Here is an 18,951-nt window from a genome sequence, read left to right on the forward strand (position 1 = left end):
AAGCGCCAAAGAAAATTTTTGGTATTTATTCTTCAGTCGTCTTGCAACTGTCATGTTTCGTAGGACACCCTGTATATCAGAAATATGGAGTATATACTATATACATACTATGGTGGTACATAATTACTTCGCCATTGCACCTACGACAGATCGGGATCGATATATTAGAAATATTGATTATAATGGTGGTAAATAACTCCACCCTCGCACCTATAACGACAGAGTATTTACGGCGGAGATACAGAGCGTCCCATATATTAGTTTGAACGCCAAAATAAATCCATAATACTCTAAAAAACCTCGCATTTTCCCCAAGAAAATTCTTAAATTAGCCTTATTCAATTTTGCAAAACAATTAATTCTTCTTAAATTTTCTGATTAGTCCCGAAAATCGTAACTTAGACCGATTGACGATCTAATATGATGTGGCCGTGGGACACCCTGTATAGTGTATGTGGAGTATATGGATTCATGTTTTAAGGGAATTACTGTAATATTATACAGTGTACGCTCAGGAAACACCTATTTTCAGGGATTAATTTTTCTAGTTTAAATTTCACGATTTAACATTTTTCCCAAATTTGTAATTGGGAACAAGTTTATTTATATTCAGATTTTTTAAATGCAGGAAGAACATCCCTGCAACTATCTGGTCCTAGTTTAGTTAGTACAGTACCGGCCTTTCTCCTCAACAGTGCAGTGGCTGCCTAGTATTCAGTAGCTACCTGCCTCTTCCCTCACTTTTCTCCTCATAACATCTTAAACAATTATTGTTTATTTAGGTTTTTAACCACAAGTAAAGATCTATTTTTGATGACACCTAGTGTTTATTTAAAGGGTCTTACACTTAAAAATTAGATGTTTAAGAATAATTAATAATTATACTGAGAGTTATTTATAAATATTGCTCATTTTTTACAAGATCTACGAAAAATACTATTGTTGTTATTATTTAATCAGTCATTACAATTTTGAATTTGATATTCTAGAATTCTAGATTAGCTAATCGGAAAGTTTACGAACAATTTAATTAATTCAGTGACCTAAAAACGGGGTCCGTCCTAGTATACGATTTTTGGACTCCCTAGCTCCTTGCCCCCCCGCGCCGCTTCTATCAATTTTGTACATTACTTATTATTTTGAGCAAAATTATTATTGTTTTTATTATTTTAGGGTTAGGTTAGGTTAAGACATTTTCTGGACTGAGTGCTGCAGCTAGGACAGGCTAGGGGGCCACATGACAAACTTTATCCACGTGTTAAATATGACCTGAATGTAAAAAAATTGATAGGAGGGGGGGGGGGGTGCTCCAAAAATAGTCTTCTAGGAAATTTCCCAATCGCCTAAAATTACTATGATGGTCTATTACATGTCTTTCCCAAACATGTCTTTTCCAAATTAATGTGATAGATATTTACATTTTTCTTTCAGATAATTGTTCAGTTTTGAACCTTAGTGTTTCTTCTAACATGGTGTACACATGAACACAGGGAGCCTAGACCCCCTGTTTGGGGGCGTGGATGGGGAAGGAGTCCTGCTGCCGGAGGGGAACCACCTCCCCCTCCACCTCTTTGATCTCCAGCATGTCGAGCTGGAAGAGGGGGAGGGGGACGGATCATCAGTGGCTGATAGTGAAGATTGGACTAAGGTGGCATTATGGTTCAGTCCAGGGGCGTGTTCAGGAATTTGTCCAGGGGGGGGGGGGTTAATTTTTTCTTTTTATGGGGGTGGGGGGAGGCTGCCTGAGTCACCATAGCCCTGAATATACCTCTGGTTCAGTCCAAGTTCAGGGGATATTAGTTCCAAAACTAATATCCCCTGAAACGCGATTTTAATTATTTTTCAACTTAAAATTGATATTTGTTTTGCATTATTTCTCAAGAATTAGTGTTTGTAATCATTGATTTATATTAATATTGATGAAAATTTATGAAACGAATTAACTTAAGTTGTCAAAACTTTCTATAAAATATGAAAAAAATCTTTATTTTAAATGAATCATTATTTTTGCACTGTTAAGCATACACACTTGTTACTTTTTAATTGTTTTTCAGATTTTTTAAAAAAATAATTTTTATTGAAGATATCTTTCTATGGCTTTTGGAATCACAATTTTTCTTCAATTTTTTGAATATTTCTGTTTTGTTTGATGTTAACTTTGGGAGAAGAACAAACCTCTGCCTGTTAACAACTTCACTCTTATCGTTCATGACATTATTTTGTCGGATGAATTTTTTACATCTTTCTTGGTTTTCCTTTTTCACTGTTTTTTTTCGCGATTTTTTTAAAAACAAGAAGCATATCCTCCGTTTTTTTTGTATAATTTTGAATATCAGTTTTAATTATATATTATTGTTTTGCAGTATGATGAGAAGGATTGGTGTACTGAGGGGGGCAATGTTGAAGTTGATCAAACACCTCTGCAAAACCAACTCAAGAAAAATAAAGAATGTAAGAAATATAATTCCTCTGTATTTTTGATTATTGAAGATACTATTTATACTTTATTGTGCATCTGAAACTTTATTGGAATTTTTTATTTTACTTATTTCATTAATTTAATAAAATTCTATTAATTTTGTTTATCACTCAGAATAGAAGAATTAAAACATGGGTGTTTAATGTATTTTAACGACTTGCAAATTTCACCTGTTCTTCCAAATTTTTGAGCATTTGATATCATCAGAATTTTGAGCACCGGAGCTCAGAACTTTTTTTAAAATATCGTTTATATCTTGAACGCTTGAATCGATATTCAATGATAACACTTTTAAATTGGATCTATGCTTGATCCCTTTTCTTTAAGTTATCCCTGCAAGGTATGATCATGTCGGGATATCCCTGCAAGCGGGATATCCCTGCAAGGTATGATCATGTCGGGATATCCCTACAAGGTATGAACATGTCGGGATATCCCTGCAAGGTATGATCATGTCGGGATATCCCTGCAAGGTATGAACATTTCGGGATATCCCTGCAAGGTATGAACATGTCGGGATATCCCTGCAAGGTATGATCATGTCGAGATATTTCTGCAAGGTATGAACATGTCGGGATATCCCTGCAAGGTATGAATATATCGAGATAGCCCTGCAAGGTATGAACATGTCGGGATTTCCCTGCAAGGTATGAATATCCCTGCAAGGTATGAACATGTTGGGATATCCCTGCATGGTATTAACATGTCGGGATATCCCTGAAGGTATGAACATGTCGGGATATCGAAGTGGAATTGATGTAATCCGTAGATCAGTATAAGATGGAGATCAACGCTTGATCCATAGATTTACAACAACAACAAAAAGACACGATTTTTTTCTCGAAAAATATTTAGTTAATTTTATATTTTCTAAATTTCGTTACTGCGTTATACTTTTAATGTCGTCTAAATATATATATAATTTGACAACCAAAGATAAGACATTTGTTTGTGTTCTCCGTTTGAACTCAATGGTATTTTGTATTGATAACTTTAAAGCGTTCAATTCCCTGAAAGTTTTATGTTCTGAAAAATTTAGCCATTTTTAACATAGCTAAAATGTACAAAAACTCAGAACATTCAAGATGGCGACAAGTTTTACTATCAAGTTTTTATACATATAAGTTTGAAGTTTTAAGAAAAATGATTTTCTAGATTTGAAATTTGAAATTATTGTAAACATTTTTTAAAGCCTGATTGAGGTTTTAAAAAATTTTTATGTAAGACCAGGTCAGCTGTTCCGTATTTTAATATTAAAAGTATATTTGCCCCATTATTGCCCTATCAAACTACAATAAACGAGGAATGCGTTTATACAAATTCAGCTTAGTGTTGATACTAACATCTAGTTCAACCAATTTACTCAATTATTAAATTAAATACTTCAATGTTTAACATTTTCTTCGATTATGCGAGATAAGGTATTCAATATAAGATATAATTTAAGATAAGGTATTTATTATTTGTGCAACCCCCCCCTCTCTTACCCAAGTGTGTGTGGGGGGGGGGGGCTGGGGGGTAAAATCTATAATGTTATTTGTTTAAACTCTTGTCATGAGACTAATGTTTATGGACTTTAAGTGACAATGCTTTTAACCTTGTCTGTCCAATGTGACATATTATATACATTTTTACTGCCTTTTTATTTATTCAGTTACACTGCTGATTATCGTTATCCATTAAATATTTCCTTAAATATATTTTTAGTTATTGAATTAATATTTTTGGATGAAAAATGCATTTTCTAAAATCTAAAATATCTATTAATTTTATTTATGGGATCAATTTTTCTAGATAAATATTTAGAATTTAAAATAAAAAATAGTCAATAGTCAATGGCTAACTGATACATTTTATTTTAGCACTGGCTGTAAAGCTTAAACTACGACGACCAATGACTGCCCTGGTTGAACAAGGAATAATGCCGGAATACAAGGTGATTATAAACTTTTTTTTTCTACATTTTTTAGAATTGTAGAAAAATAAGAAAAATTTTGTGAACTAATGCTTTTCTCATGGGCACATTTTTTAACGTCTCCCCTCCGACACATGCAAGATGAAGTTTGGTTAAGCGTTTGTCGTTGTAATTTGCAGTGACCCTTCATTTAAAGGAGGGTCATGTCCGATTAACAACGGTGCCATATTCTGATCATTTATCCGGGAGTTAATGTCATTTCTAGTTTGAAAAGTTTTAAATTATTTTGTATACAAATCAAGGCGGTTGCGGTCGTAAAGAAAGAGGAGATATTAAGATTTTAGAAATGATTCCTTATTCTAGACTTCCCCTTCGCTTCACGAGCAGAGGACTAAGCTTGAACGGGCCCAGATGGGAGACAGGCTGAGGCAGAAGATCGCCAGTAGGCCTGACAGGCAGGAGCTCGTGCACAGGCATATTCTCGAGGATGTCAGGCCTGATGTTGACCCCTCGCTGTGCTCACGACAGCGTCAGCTCAAGCGCGCCAAGCTGGCGGATAGTTTAGCCAGTCAGCTCTCACATAGACCTGGTCCTTTAGAGCTCATTCAGAAGAACATTCTTCATACAGGTAGATGGGGGTTTAAATGGGAAAAATAATTTTAAAAAAAAATGTTTTCCCCAGAAGTTAAATATCTTTAGGGATTTATTCGCTGAATTGAGGGCAAATGATTTGTAATTGAAAATAATTTTTTGGGGGTGTGAAAAGTTGCCATTTGATTCAATTTTTCGTTTTCTCACCCCAAATCATCAGAAATCATTCCCCCAAACCCAAATGCGAGGGGGGGGGGGTAATTTTGAAAAATGTACACCGCGCAGTATATTTTCTTGAATAATCATTCATTTGGACGATTTTTGAGTATTTTATTTTGTGATTTTTATTTATTTTCCTTAACATGAGGTCAAAAACTAAAATAATTTTACTCTAGCACTTCGTTGTAAATACATGTTATTAACAGATTCTAGGATAAACTTATAATTTAATGATATATATATGTATGTTCAGCCCAGCACAAATATCCAAGTGCAAAAGAAACTTTGTAATCTATTTTGTGTGTTTCATCAAGTTCACGTTGTTCTATTCTATTCTATTCTATTCTATTCTATTCTATTCTATTCTATTCTATTCTATTCTACTAGAAATTCAAGGCGCTTCGCGCCCTTCTTTCTAGCTTTAGAGGGCGCTTCGCGCCCATCTTCTAAATTAATTGTGAACATGTTCTCTTTGTGTCGCGGATTTTCACAAAAAATTTCGCGGATTTTCAAAATTTTTTAAAATTTAATGACGATCAAATTTTGATGGAGACAAATATTTGAAATTTTGATTTTTCATAAACCTTCCCTGGGGTCCCTAGATGTCCCACAAAAAATTTGGGCCCGATCAGTTCAGCCGTTTTGACGTTTATTGGATACAAACAAACAAACAGACAGTATTATGAGCTAGGTCTCTTTTATATAAAAAATTGATGATTCGCTCCTTTCCCTCACACACTTCTTTCTCTTTCAACACACTGATTGAATTTTGAGTACCCGAACACCGAAAGTTAAAATAAAGGCCGTATATTTATATATTTTTGTTGTTGTCATTTCAATAACTTAATTTATCTTGCACATTAAAAATCAAATTTAAAATCAAGTGTTGTAATTTTTACAAAAAAAGTTTTAAAAAGTTGTTTTCAGCAATGTCGGCTAGAATCTTAAAAACTATTCTTCCATCTGCCTATATCGTTTTTAAAAATAATAATAAAAATAAAAATAGATTTGAAGACAAATGAAACGCCACCTCAGTGTCTCCTAAACCTAACCCTTAGCTTTTACATTTGACTAAAATTCCCCTTGAGCTGAAAGTCGTTGACACTGATTTAATGGCACTACGCGGGCCGAGGGACTGAAAAATAATAAGATGCTTTCCACACAGGCATAAATATTGTTTAAGAAATATATTTTCAATTGTCAATAGATTATCCATTTTATATAAATATCATGTGTATACATAAACATCTAAAAGGAAGGTTAAACCAGAAGAGGAAAAGATTGTATAACTTAAAATGAAAACATCCAAAGGAAAACATTCGAAGGAAAACATTTCCTTTGAAATAAGAAAAAAGCGTTTACCATAAAAAGTTTTTGTATTATTTTGGATACTTAAATAAAAACGTGAAAATGAGAAAATAAGGTTCAAGAACAAGACATTTTTTTGTGTTAGATATGGGGGGGGGGCAAAGGTGTATAATTTTCAGATGATTTTTGATGATTTGAGGGAAAAAAATGAAAAATTGAACGTCAAAAGGCAACTTTGTTTATACTCTTTTATACTTTTTACCCAAAAATTATTTTATTCAAGTTTCTTAACATATTTTTACTTTTCAGTATCTGATTTACACAGTGACAGTAGTTCCTCTAATATACCGGGTTTGTTGTCTCAAACCTCTGAGGTTGGTCTATACGAGGCTGGAGGTCGTCTGGTTTATGTACGTCAGGTGTCAGAGTGTGAAAACGAGGTTTTTCTTCAGAATAAATCCTCACGGAGCGAATCCCTCGGAGATATCAATGCAAGGTAATCTTAATAATAAACCTACACCTTCATCACGGTTGCGGTCAAACTTGACAAATTGTATTTGTTCCGTAGAAATATCCATACTTTTAAAGCATATTTAAGGGGACCGTAAGCGTAAGTTAAAATGACCCTTTATGAAAGATGGCAATGCCCGATTCACAACAGCACCCCCTTTATCTGATTAATAATATGGAAAATATTTTAGTTATTTTTAAGTATAAAGTGTTTCTTTCAATAAGCTTTCCTGCAGTAAAAATGCGCGAGTCACTTTTTTAGAAAAATCGCAATTGAAATAATTAGTTTTCAGAATTATGTAACTAACAGTAGATAAAAGGCCTGTAGTTACCCGTGGACGAAAAAAGAATTGAAAAATCCCCCAAAAATACATTTTTTTGCCTATGTCACCCCCAGGCTACCCGGATGATTGTCCACACAATATTTCAGCCCATTCGGTCCAGCTGTTTGTCTGGCTATAGGGAACATATATTCGAATGTCGCTTTATTATATAGATATCTAATTGAACCAACAAAGGTTTTAGGGTTACCGTTGTGAATCGGAGGGTAATTTAAAATTAAGCTCACAGTCCCTTTATTATTTATATATAAGAAAACGTTTAAAGGACGGTACTGTTCATCCCTATAAAAAGTGCCTAATTGTTTAATTTGTATTTTACGGGTAGGGTTTGATAATTACTGCCACCTGATTATTAGCCTTGGCTGAGTACTGACTTTTGAGAAAAAGAGAAATGTTCACATGTTGTAGACACTATTTTTATCAATGTTTCAAGGGAGAGTCCCAACTTTAATTGTATTTTTATCAAGGTTTCAAGGGAGAGTCCCGACTTTAATTGATCTTTTCTGTTATTTATATTCTGATAAAACAGAGATCAGGATTTTCCTTTGAATTTTAGGAATTCAATTCTACTCCCTCACTCACAGTGTTTAAATCTATTTCTGCTAGGTTACATTTATTTAATTTATCTTTGCTGTACTTTTATTTAGGTTTAGGTTTTTGGCAAATTTTTGGTGTAGTGAACAAACAAGCTTTTAAAGATGGTTGATAGGTTTAAAAGTTAATTAAAAGAGAGTATAAGCAAAAACAAAATTATATTTTCTTTCATTTTTATTTTTTTTAAACTCAAACACAAGCTTGACGGATTAATTTATTTATTGAATCATAATATCATACTGGAATGGATAAGGTTTCTTGAGATTGGTTCATGAATTTACAGATCATTTGCTTACTGATTGATTGATCGATCGATCGATTGATCGATTGATATATTGATTGATCGATTGATTGGTTAGATTGGTTTGATTGTTTTGATTGGATGCATTGATTGGATGCATTGATTGGTTGCATTGATTGAAGACTGATTGAAGACTGATTGATTGATTGAAGACTGATTGATTGATTGATTGAAGACTGATTGATCGATTGATTGAATACTGATTGATTGGTTAGATTGGTTTGATTGTTTTGATTGGATGCATTGATTGGTTGCATCGATTGAAAGCTGATTGATTGATTAAAGACTGATTGAAGACTGATTGATTGATTGAAGACTGATTGATTGATTGAAAACTGATTGATTGATTGAAAACTGATTGATTGATTGAAAACTGATTGATTAAAGACTGATTGAAGACTGATTGATTGATTGAAGACTGATTGATTGATTGAAAACTGATTGATTGAAGACTGATTGATTAAGTTTATTTATTTATTGTATGATTAATTGATTGATAAACTTTATTCTTGTTCAGGCCCCTTCAAAGTATTGGTGACCCTGAGTTAAGACTGTTATCCCGAAGTGGTAGCCTCGGAGGAGATAGTTTTGGATCTATTGGTGCAAACTCAAGCTTCGGAGGAAATTCAAGTTTCGGAGGAAATGTTAGCTTTGGAGGCAATAACAGCATCACCAACTCTAGCTTTGATGTAAGCTCGCTGGAGAGCCCGTCCTTTAGTTCAACTTCGTCTGGGGTAGGTTGATTCTGTTTTTTACCTTTAGTTCAAATTCGTCTGGGGTAGGTTGATTTTCTGTTTTTAAATCTTTAGTTCAACTTCTTTTTGGGTAGGTTGATTAGATGTTTATCTTTAATTCAACTTCTTCTGGACTTGGTTGATTTTCTGTTTTTTTAAATCTTTAGCTCAACATCTTTATATTTACGTGCTTTAATGCGGCCATTGAATTATTAATTTAAAAGCTCTTAAACAACTTGGGTGAAAAGCCGTTATTCTCAAATCTTTGTTTTAATCCCGGGCACAATTGGCTGAGTGATCAAATAGCGCTGGATTTAAAGTGAAAATTGATTATTTATTTTCTTAGAGCTTAGAGGTAGTTCAATAATATGTTGAACGCAATGTGTATGTATAATTAATATAATTTATTCATTTTTTTATTATTGTTTTTTTGTCTTCTATCCAGGTGAGCAGTTTGTCTGGGTTGAATGGGCCTAGTTTGCAACGTGATGCGCCGGGTAAAGAACGGAAAAAAGTAAAACTAAAGAAACCTGGAACAGCTCCTAAACCTCGCACAATTAAGTTCCATGAATACAAGGTAGAACAGATTAAGTAAAATAGAGCGTAAAAAGGCTATCGGTGTAATTTAAAGTGACCCTACATTAAACAAGGGTTAAACACTTGATCAGTGATGTGGAAGATATCTTCGTTTTTCTAGCCTAAAAGGTGACTGATTTACATTGCGTTTCACTTGTTCAAACTACAGAGAACCCACAATCAAACAGAAGTATCTAAAGTTAATTTATGAATATCTCATTCATTCTTCACCAGACACAAGTTTAAGGATATTGTTGTGAATTAGGCGTATATATACCCCTCTTAAAATTAAATTATTAAAACTATTACTTTATACCTATTGACATTACATGCCCCTGACCACTTAAAGGCTTAACTATTTGTAAAACAAAAGTTTGTATTTCAGAAAATATTTTTAAGTGCACACTGAACGCCAAAACTTTGAATATTATCAGTTTTCTAACAACAAAATTTTAAGTTTAAATTGAATTTCGTTTGAATTAATCTTTTTTGTTTAATCCTTTGTCCCACTACAATAGCACATTTAAATAGCCTTATAGTTGTTGGAACTTTGAAAGCTTGATACAGAAAGTTTTTTTTTAAGATCTAACGAAATTTGATTGAAACATCAGAGTAGATATAAAATTGTGAAAGGTTCATGCAATGTTTTTGATATTTTGATAAATTAGATTTCACATCTGTAAACTTTAAACTGTCCTAATTATCAAGGCTATTCGAATTTTCTTTCCCTTGATATTTATTTTTTTACTTTGAAAAATCAGAGGGCAAAGAGAAAGTTTACTTTCACATTTTATCGTTAAAAATATTCTATTCTTAGAGTGTATGTAGTTGGGGGAAATGTATTTGTCCCCTAGGTTGGGGAATTGATGGGGAAATCCCCTGTTCTTTCAAGCGGAAATTTTACGCGCTTGGGGAATTTAAATTTCCTCACATGTAATATTATATATATGTATATTGTATATGTGTGTGTATGCGTATATTCGCCTTATGATGCACTGTTTCAACTCAGCAATCCTTTCCTCAAAATCTTTTCTTTCTATTTTTAACATAATCAAATATTTAAGTTAAAAAGCATAAGAAGGCAAAATTATAATCTTTGCTGACAAAATGTAGAAAGTTAAAATATGGACTACTCTATCTCTCAAGTTAATTTTTGAATACTAAAATTCTTTTGCTGTTTACATACGGATTGAAAGCTTGGACATGCAATTTGGCCAAACGACAGAGCTTGGATCGGGATGTTTTCACTTCGAGTTATGTGTCGCATACTGTAATTTGCTTAGACAAATTAATTTATGATCATTTTCATGGTCCTTTCTGCCATTTGTATTTTTTTTTCATTTTTAGTGTCGACGTTTTACTGACTAAGATAATGGAAGAGGGGCCATGTTATTGAATAAGGAAATATTTAAAAGTTGTTTAACATTAATGTTGATATTTGAATCTTATTTATATTGAGGGTGATTTTTGAAAGTCATGTTCGTTGAAGCAAAACAAGATACAACAAAAAGATAATTTTAATATTTTTTAACTCATTATTTCATGACATTTGATCTCCAGCATTGTAAATCTTTCGCTTAGGGAGGCTCTCAAAAACTTCCGAACTTCGAACCCGATATTTGGACAATTTCACTTTTTTTCCATCATATGGAGGACGAATTTGATATTTTATAAGTTGGAATCGTATTCTACAAGATCTTCTCGTATATCAAGGGTACTTCTAAGTTCTTGCAAATTATACATTTAAAAAAAAACATTTAAGGGGAAACATTGAGAAAAATGCCGTAAAATGCTGTAATTTTGACACTGGTTGACCTGTTTTCGGGAGACCTGTAATATTTTTTTACTAGGTGTAGCCATTGATGCTTCGGTAATTTTCAAATGTCAGACAGTAATAATAAAAGGGAAGATTTGCTTATTCAATGTTGCGGATTTTTCATCAAATTAAGAAAAAATGAATAATATCGACTTAAAAAAAAATCTTCCTGTATACTGCATAATGTGTTAACACACACAAAGACAGTACACTAGAAAGTATCCACTGACCGTCTGATTATATGACGTTAGTATAATATTTTTATATCCTGTGTCCTTGCAAACTCTTTTTACATCTTTACAGGACATAATTTAGAACAGAGTAAGCAAAGCAATATATACTTTTTTATGTAGAACTCATTTGTTTTTAGGAAACTTAATGAACTCTATATTGTGCTACAGTTTCACACACTGACTTCACTTAAGAATTTTATTTAAAGCTTAAAAGCAAACTTATTTTATGAAACTGAAAAATTTTATTGTAGGTCTTTGTAATCACTTTTTATGTAAATCCCTAAACCCCATCTTTTTGATATTTTGTATTTTAGTTATATTTTCTCCATGGGTTCGTATTTCCTCTATGGGCTCTGGAATTTCTTTAAACATTGTATTTTGCTAGGGCCCTGAACCATCATTGAAGCGTAAAATGGAGGATAGAAAGGCGAGTTCGGATACTCCCTATGATCTGCTCCTCAAGCAACAACAGCTTTGTCTTCAGTGGCAGCTTGAAAACCAGAACAAGGTTCGTCACCAATGAAATCAATTTTAGTAGTTCAATCAAGCTATGCAGAAACAACATGTAAATAATAAAATCATTGCAAATGATAAAAGCTAAATTCATTGAGATTTAGTATATTCACATCGGGAGTGATGTCTTACTGTAGGGATTCAGTGTTGCTATAGTGAATAATAAAAAAAAACATCTGAGAAGTCTGATTTATTTTATCTTTATATCAAGGAGAATTGAATAAAAGAAGGGGGCGATAGGGTTTCCGTACACTTTGTTGTGACGTTTTTGGACTGCTGATGAACTAGTTTTTGCGTAACAACAATAACAAAGGCAGCCGATCTAATGTAAACAAACATCTAACGCGCCAGAAATGCCAGATGTCTGTTTATCATTTGTATTATTGTTTACAATCTTTATTATTGCTGTTACGCAAAAACTAGTTATTCAGCAGTCCAAGAACGTCACAGCAAAGTGAACGGAAACCCTATCGCCCCCTCCTTCTATTCAATTCTCCTTGCTTGATATAATGCAAGATTTGTACTTACTGTACTCGTTTAACGGAAAGGTTGTCTTTCCTTGTACGCTTTTCAGTTTTCTCTTTCTGAACATATAATTTTTATTTTCTCTTTATCTTGATTTAATCTAAATATTATTATAATTAATTAATATTATTTTGTGTTAAGTATCCCCAGATCCTGCTCCCAGCCACATCAAGGAACTCATTAATGTCAATTGGAAGCAGTACTTCACCTTCACTCATAGGTTTCATATTAGAGATTAATCGATCTTAATCATGGGGTCATGGGGGAGAGTACTTCTTGATTCTTGGTTTTCATATCTATATTATCACAAGTTTTTATATCAAATGCCCAAAAATATATATTTTCAGTCGCTGAGTTTTTTTTTTTTTTGGGGGGGGGGGGTGAAGAACTGAGGTTTTAATTTTATATTTTTGTTTGATTATTTGTTTTGATTTTTATTGGTTTAGGTAGTAGTAGTGTATCCTTAAACTCTGGTTCCCAGACAAGCAGTTCAGTTCCTTCTCCTGCATCTAGTATACCCAGTACACCTAGATCAAATACTCCTATTAGGTATATAATATATATATATTACAAGCTGGAGTGAATCGAATTTCAAAAAAGAAATAGATTGTTGAATATAAAATGTTAAAGAAAAAATATTTTACCCATTCGGTCCAGCTGTTTAGCCAGCTATAGCTTATAAGTATATACATATGAGCGAAGCGCTTTATTATATAAAAGATTAATATACTTTATTAGTATGGTGATAGGTATTTTACCAAATGCGACTTCACAAGTGAAGTTGCCGCTTGGGAAAATACCCATGGGAAGCTGCCGCTTGGGAAATTACCCATGGGAAGTTGCCGCTTGGGAAAATACCCATGGGAAGCTGCCGCTTGGGAAAATACTTATGGGAAGTTGCCGCTAGGGAAAATACCCACGGAAGCTGCCGCTTGGGAAAATACCCATGGGAAGTTGCCGCTTGGGAAAATACCCATGGGAAGTTGCCGCTTGGGAAAATACCCATGGGAAGTTGCCGCTTGGGAAAATACTTATGGGAAGTTGCCGCTAGGGAAAATACCCACGGAAGCTGCCGCTTGGGAAAATACCCATGGGAAGTTGCCGCTTGGGAAAATACCCATGGGAAGTTGCCGCTTGGGAAAATACCCATGGGAAGCTGCCGCTTGGGAAAATACCCATGGGAAGTTGCCTCTTGTGAAAATACCCATTGGAAGTTGCCGTTTGGGAAAATACCCATGGGAAGCTGCCGCTTGGGAAAATACCCATGGGAAGCTGCCGCTTGGGAAAATACCCATGGGAAGCTGCCTCTTGGGAAAATCTTAAAATTTGTTTATTTCGAAAATTGGACATCACTTAAAGTTACAATTGGTTTAATTCAGGGTTGGAAAACCCCGATTTTTCAATAAAAAATCCAGGCCAGTGGGTTTTATTTTTTGGGGGGTGGGGGAGTTTTATTGTTTTTTGGGAGGGTTTTCAATTTAAAAGAAGTTGAAACCTACAAAATTATTACAAATTTATAATTAAAAGAATACTGAAGCAATAGGGAAACTTTTTAGTTATGAAAAATAATAATATTGTTGTGATTATAGGCTATAATCATATATAGAAACAAATAATAAATAATACAATAATATCACCTCCCTTCTTCATAGGGGGAATACTGCAATTTTTCATATTATTGTTATATGAATTTCAGACTATTTTAAAAAGTGAACAGAATCAAAGTGTATTTTAAAAAGTGAACAGAATTAAAGTGTATTTTGAAAAGTAAACAAAATCAAAGTGTATTTCGAAAAGTTAATAAAATCCATCCAATATATTATAGCGAAAATATAAAAAACTGGTTTAAAAAATTAGTTCAAAAATCCCAATGGTATATGAGAAGTTTTGAAAACAATTATTTCATAATTAGCAAGCAAAGATAAGAATTTTTTATCTATTCCTATGTTTTAAAATAAAAACAAATTAATTTATTTTTTTTAAGATCTCTACTGCTGACCCCCCAGGATGTAAACCATGCAACCTCTCTCCTTAATCGGTTAGACGACATGAAGGTCAGCATTTTACGAAAATCTAAGGAATTAACAAATTAACATATTATTCTCGATAAATTAGATTTTATTTCAAAATGTTGGTGCAACACTAATTAGTGAATATAGATCTTGAAAAATCATTCAACTCTGCTAGGTTCAATATTTGATATAAGTGGCAAACTGTTAGATCATACAATTTAAATATTTTTTTAATTTTAAGATTTTCAAGTAAAACTACTTGCATGGAAACGAAAATTACGATTACGGAAATTAACCTAGAGAATAAAGAAAATGAAAGGATGGGGCGGGGTAGGGGTTTGAGGGCTAATGGATATGAGCATTACTAATATTACTCGTCTAATTTATTGCCGTGTTTCTATCCGAAGAAGGAAAATTCCGCAAATTATTGAAATATTTCCAAACTTTCTTCCTTGAAAAATAATTTTCTAAGGTTATTTTTTCTTNATATTTTTTACTTTAAGGCTTTATTTTGATAAATTTATGCCTTTTAGGTGGCTGAACTTAAGATGGAGTTAAAAAAGAGAGGGTTGGGAGTATCCGGCCCGAAACCGGTTCTCATCGACCGGCTTCGACCCATTTTAGAAGAAATCATCGCTGCCGGTCGTCAGCAGTTTCAGCAGCCCTACAAACAGATATCAATACCCCGGGGAGGATTAATCATCCTTAAACCATCTCCAAACTCTCAACTCCTCACCCGTCCTGAACCCAACAGTGATAATGTTCCTCATACCCCTCAATCCATGCATGAGGGTACCCCTGAGAGTGGGGAGGATGCCCCTATGACCCCTCTAGGAAGTGGACCTGGGACTCCGTTTTCTCCTGTTAGTATGATGTCTCCAGGGGTCCGGGAGGAGTCCAGTCCTCAGCTCCAGTCCATGGACCTAGATTTAAACCTTAACCTCATGGAGGCGATACCACAACTCCTGTTCAATTTGTTCCTCAGATGAAAACTAACCAGCAGATCCTGCTCGCTAAACAGCAGTTAGAATCTAGTTTGTCCTCGTCCTCTAGTTCCATCCAGCCTCCAGCTACGGTCAGAGCAGGGCCTAAGGGACAGTTTATCTGGCCTCCGGTATCTGTACAGAGTGCACAGGGAACTGTAACTATTAGAGCAAGGAATACTGTTGTCTCCTCTCAATCTGACCAACGGTAAGTCCAAACTGATATACAATAACCTAGCTTATAACATGCAGTTAGCAAGAGTTTTGCCCCTTCAAAACTGCTCATTATTTCGCCTAGTCGTCTCTGAATTACGATTTTCAATCTAGATATAGTTAAAAAATTAAAAATTATATTAATGCTTGGACTTGTTTGTAGGATGAGTAGCACACCGATAGCTCAGCTCGCTGCAGTATTCTCCCAATCTAGCCCTCAGTTTCCCTCTGGTCCGATTCATCTCTCTAATTCAGAACCCAACCTTCAACTCTCCCAATCCACCAACGAGGTTTACGCTAAAAATCCGGGAAATCTCAGATTCTCAAATATGGGAGATGTAGAGTTGAACCGGTCCGGTAGCTTACAGCTGCCCTGCAGTATTCAGCTGCCGCAGGAACCAATACCACCAGCTGAATTAGGTCTTGTTATTTCAACCAATAGTCTTACGTGCTCAATACCATCTACTTTTACAAACTCAAGTGTTGTGAGCAGTATAGCTGGAGTACAAGTATACGAGGTACCCGCAAACCAACTACCTGCCACACTACCCCTACCCTCCTCATCCACCAGCCATAGTCCTTCCAGTACACACAACAGTAATAATCAAACCAATGGCTTCCAAGTACATACCAGCTATGTACAAAGTTTACATAATGGCGTTGTACAACATGTACCCGGTGAAAATTTAGACAGTAATACAGTGAACAATCTTGATAATTTTAATCATGGGAATGGTTCTCATAACATTTCCCATAATGTTTTATCTCATGAACAAACAAGCCTACAACAACAACAACAACATGTTGATCAACAACTACAACAAGAATTACAACAACAACTACAACAACAACATCAAGTTCAATTAGATCAAAGACAAAGTTCTCCCGAAGAAGCACTTAAGGTAGATTTTAGTGTTTTGAAGTAAATTTTAGATTTTTTTATTGATCGATTGTTTAGTTGATAAATCGGTTGTGATGTTTTTTAGAAGAGAAATTTCACAGATAGGTCATTCCGCGGAGATTATATTTCATAAAAAGGAATTTTTATGGACAGGAAATTTCTTTTTTTCTATCTACGTAATATCCTTTCTATGAAATGTCCGATCTCTGAAATGTTCAGAAACCAGCTTGCTAAGATTCCGTTATCCATAAACGTCTAAAATGTCTTTAAATGTCTGTAAATGTCAATGTTTATAAATGTTATAATGTCTAGAAATGTCTGTAATGTCTATGTTTATAATGTCTATACATGTCTTTAAATGGTTAAAATGACTATAAATGTCTGTAATATCTAATGTCTATAATGTCTTAACAATTTCTATAAATATCTATTTTGCCTATAATGTTTATAAATGTCTATAAATATCTGTACATATCTATTTTGTCTATTATGTCTATAATGTCTATAATGTCTATACTTTTCTAATATGTCTATTTTATTTCAGCATACTGAGGATATTATTAAGCAGCAGCAGCAGCAAATTGAAGAGCTGCAGCGAGCTTTACAACGCTCCCAGCGGTTAGCTCAGCTGCAGATGCTCTCAGGACATCAATCTACAAACAAGAAGGTCAAAGATAGAATTAGTTTTTTTGATCAATTTTCTAACATTCAAAGATTTTTTTTAACCTTAAGGAGGCTTCTCATAAGTGTGTTCTCATAAGTGTGTTCTCATAGGGGTGTTCTCATTGGGGTGTTCTCATAAGTGTGTTCTCATAGGGGTATTCTCATAAGTGTGTTGTTCTCATAAGTCTGTTTTCATAAGTCTGTTCTCATAAGTGTGTTCTTATGATGTGTTCTCATAAGTGTGTTCTTATGATGTGTTCTCATAAGTGTGTTCTCATAAGTGTGTTCTCATAAGTGTGAGGATCTTGACAAATTTGGATTGGGGTTTCTTCCTACACTGATCTGCCAAATATATCCTCAACATTAGCCAGAGCTCCTCAATATATCACCGTAGATTGCACTTGCAGAGTATAATTAATTTGTTTATTTCACTAAATGTTTAGAAACTAATTAGCAATTAGTAGAGGGAGGGGGGGGGGGTGATAAAATCTAGTTTATTAATGAATTTTAAACTTCAGGTGGCTCAACATCTTCAAAAAAAGCAGATATCCAATCAGATTCAGCTGCTTCAGCAGCAGCTTAACAAGTCTCAGGAGCAGCAAGCTGCTGCAGAACAACTGCTAAACAACCAGGTAGAAATACATCAAACTCTCATTTCTTCAAATATCAATCCCATTGTTAAAGAACTTTTGAATCTGAAATTCCTTGCTTCGCCCACTTATGATTTTAGAATCAAAACTAGATGAGTTCAAAGGTAGCAAAATCGAACGAGTAATTCTGAAGCATATTTGATAAGTTTCGTAATTTCTAGATCGGGTTGTTAGTGTACTGTGTACACTGTTTACACTGATCTTAATTTAGATTGTTTTTCCCTATTTCTTAGAATTCTTGAACGTAATATGGTTTCAGCATTTTAAATTTTATTGGAAATCAATTCTGTCTTTTTTACTATTTTTACTCCAGAGCCCGCGATTTAAAAAATTCGGGGAAATACGGCTCGGGTCGTTGGACCTTATTTACGGCTTGAGCTTTCGGATTCAAGCTGCATCTTATTTTTCATCGAGTTGAATTAAAAAACCGGTTCAATATTCTATTTGGCGGATTTTCATGGTAGGAATTGGCGCATTCCCAGTTTTTACTCAACATTGAGCCTTATTCTCCACTGAAACCAACCAAGGTCGGTTTTATTTTCATTGGGCCCAACTCCTTAAGTCGAGCTGAAGATCTTGCACGTGACACAAGCTATCATTGAGTTGGGTCGAAGATTGGGTCTTAAAGTCGGGTTTAAGGAATTACGACTTGAGCCGAAGCTTTTAAATCGCGGGCTCAGAATTCTAAGTAATGAATTCCTTAATTTACTTCCTTTTTTTGCTAAGGAGGAGGAGGAGGAGGTCGAAAACAGAAACAATTAACTTTTTCATTTGATTCTGTCTTTAACCTTGAACAGAATATTCTGATCTATGTTATGTTGTTGTTTTTTTTGCATCATGAGTTTTTTAGCGAGGTCGGAATGTGCGAAACTGC

General features: G+C 34.2%; 1 protein-coding gene across 1 annotated transcript; it reads left to right on the forward strand.

Moving 5' to 3' along the window:
• The first annotated feature begins 1,427 nt into the window (after positions 1-1,427).
• Positions 1,428-15,656, forward strand: LOC111699542 (MKL/myocardin-like protein 1). The gene is made up of 12 exons (XM_023470246.1): positions 1,428-1,648; positions 2,364-2,451; positions 4,342-4,415; positions 4,758-5,022; positions 6,822-7,008; positions 8,776-8,992; positions 9,438-9,569; positions 12,003-12,125; positions 12,797-12,875; positions 13,102-13,204; positions 14,640-14,709; positions 15,201-15,656. The coding sequence occupies exons 1-12, from the start codon at positions 1,481-1,483 to the stop codon at positions 15,654-15,656; spliced, it is 1,962 nt and encodes a 653-aa protein (XP_023326014.1). The 5' UTR covers positions 1,428-1,480.
• Positions 15,657-18,951: the final 3,295 nt, after the last annotated feature.

Source organism: Eurytemora carolleeae, unplaced genomic scaffold, assembly GCF_000591075.1.
Source record: "Eurytemora carolleeae unplaced genomic scaffold, Eaff_2.0 scaffold123, whole genome shotgun sequence".
Taxonomy (NCBI): Eukaryota; Metazoa; Arthropoda; class Copepoda; order Calanoida; family Temoridae; genus Eurytemora; species Eurytemora carolleeae.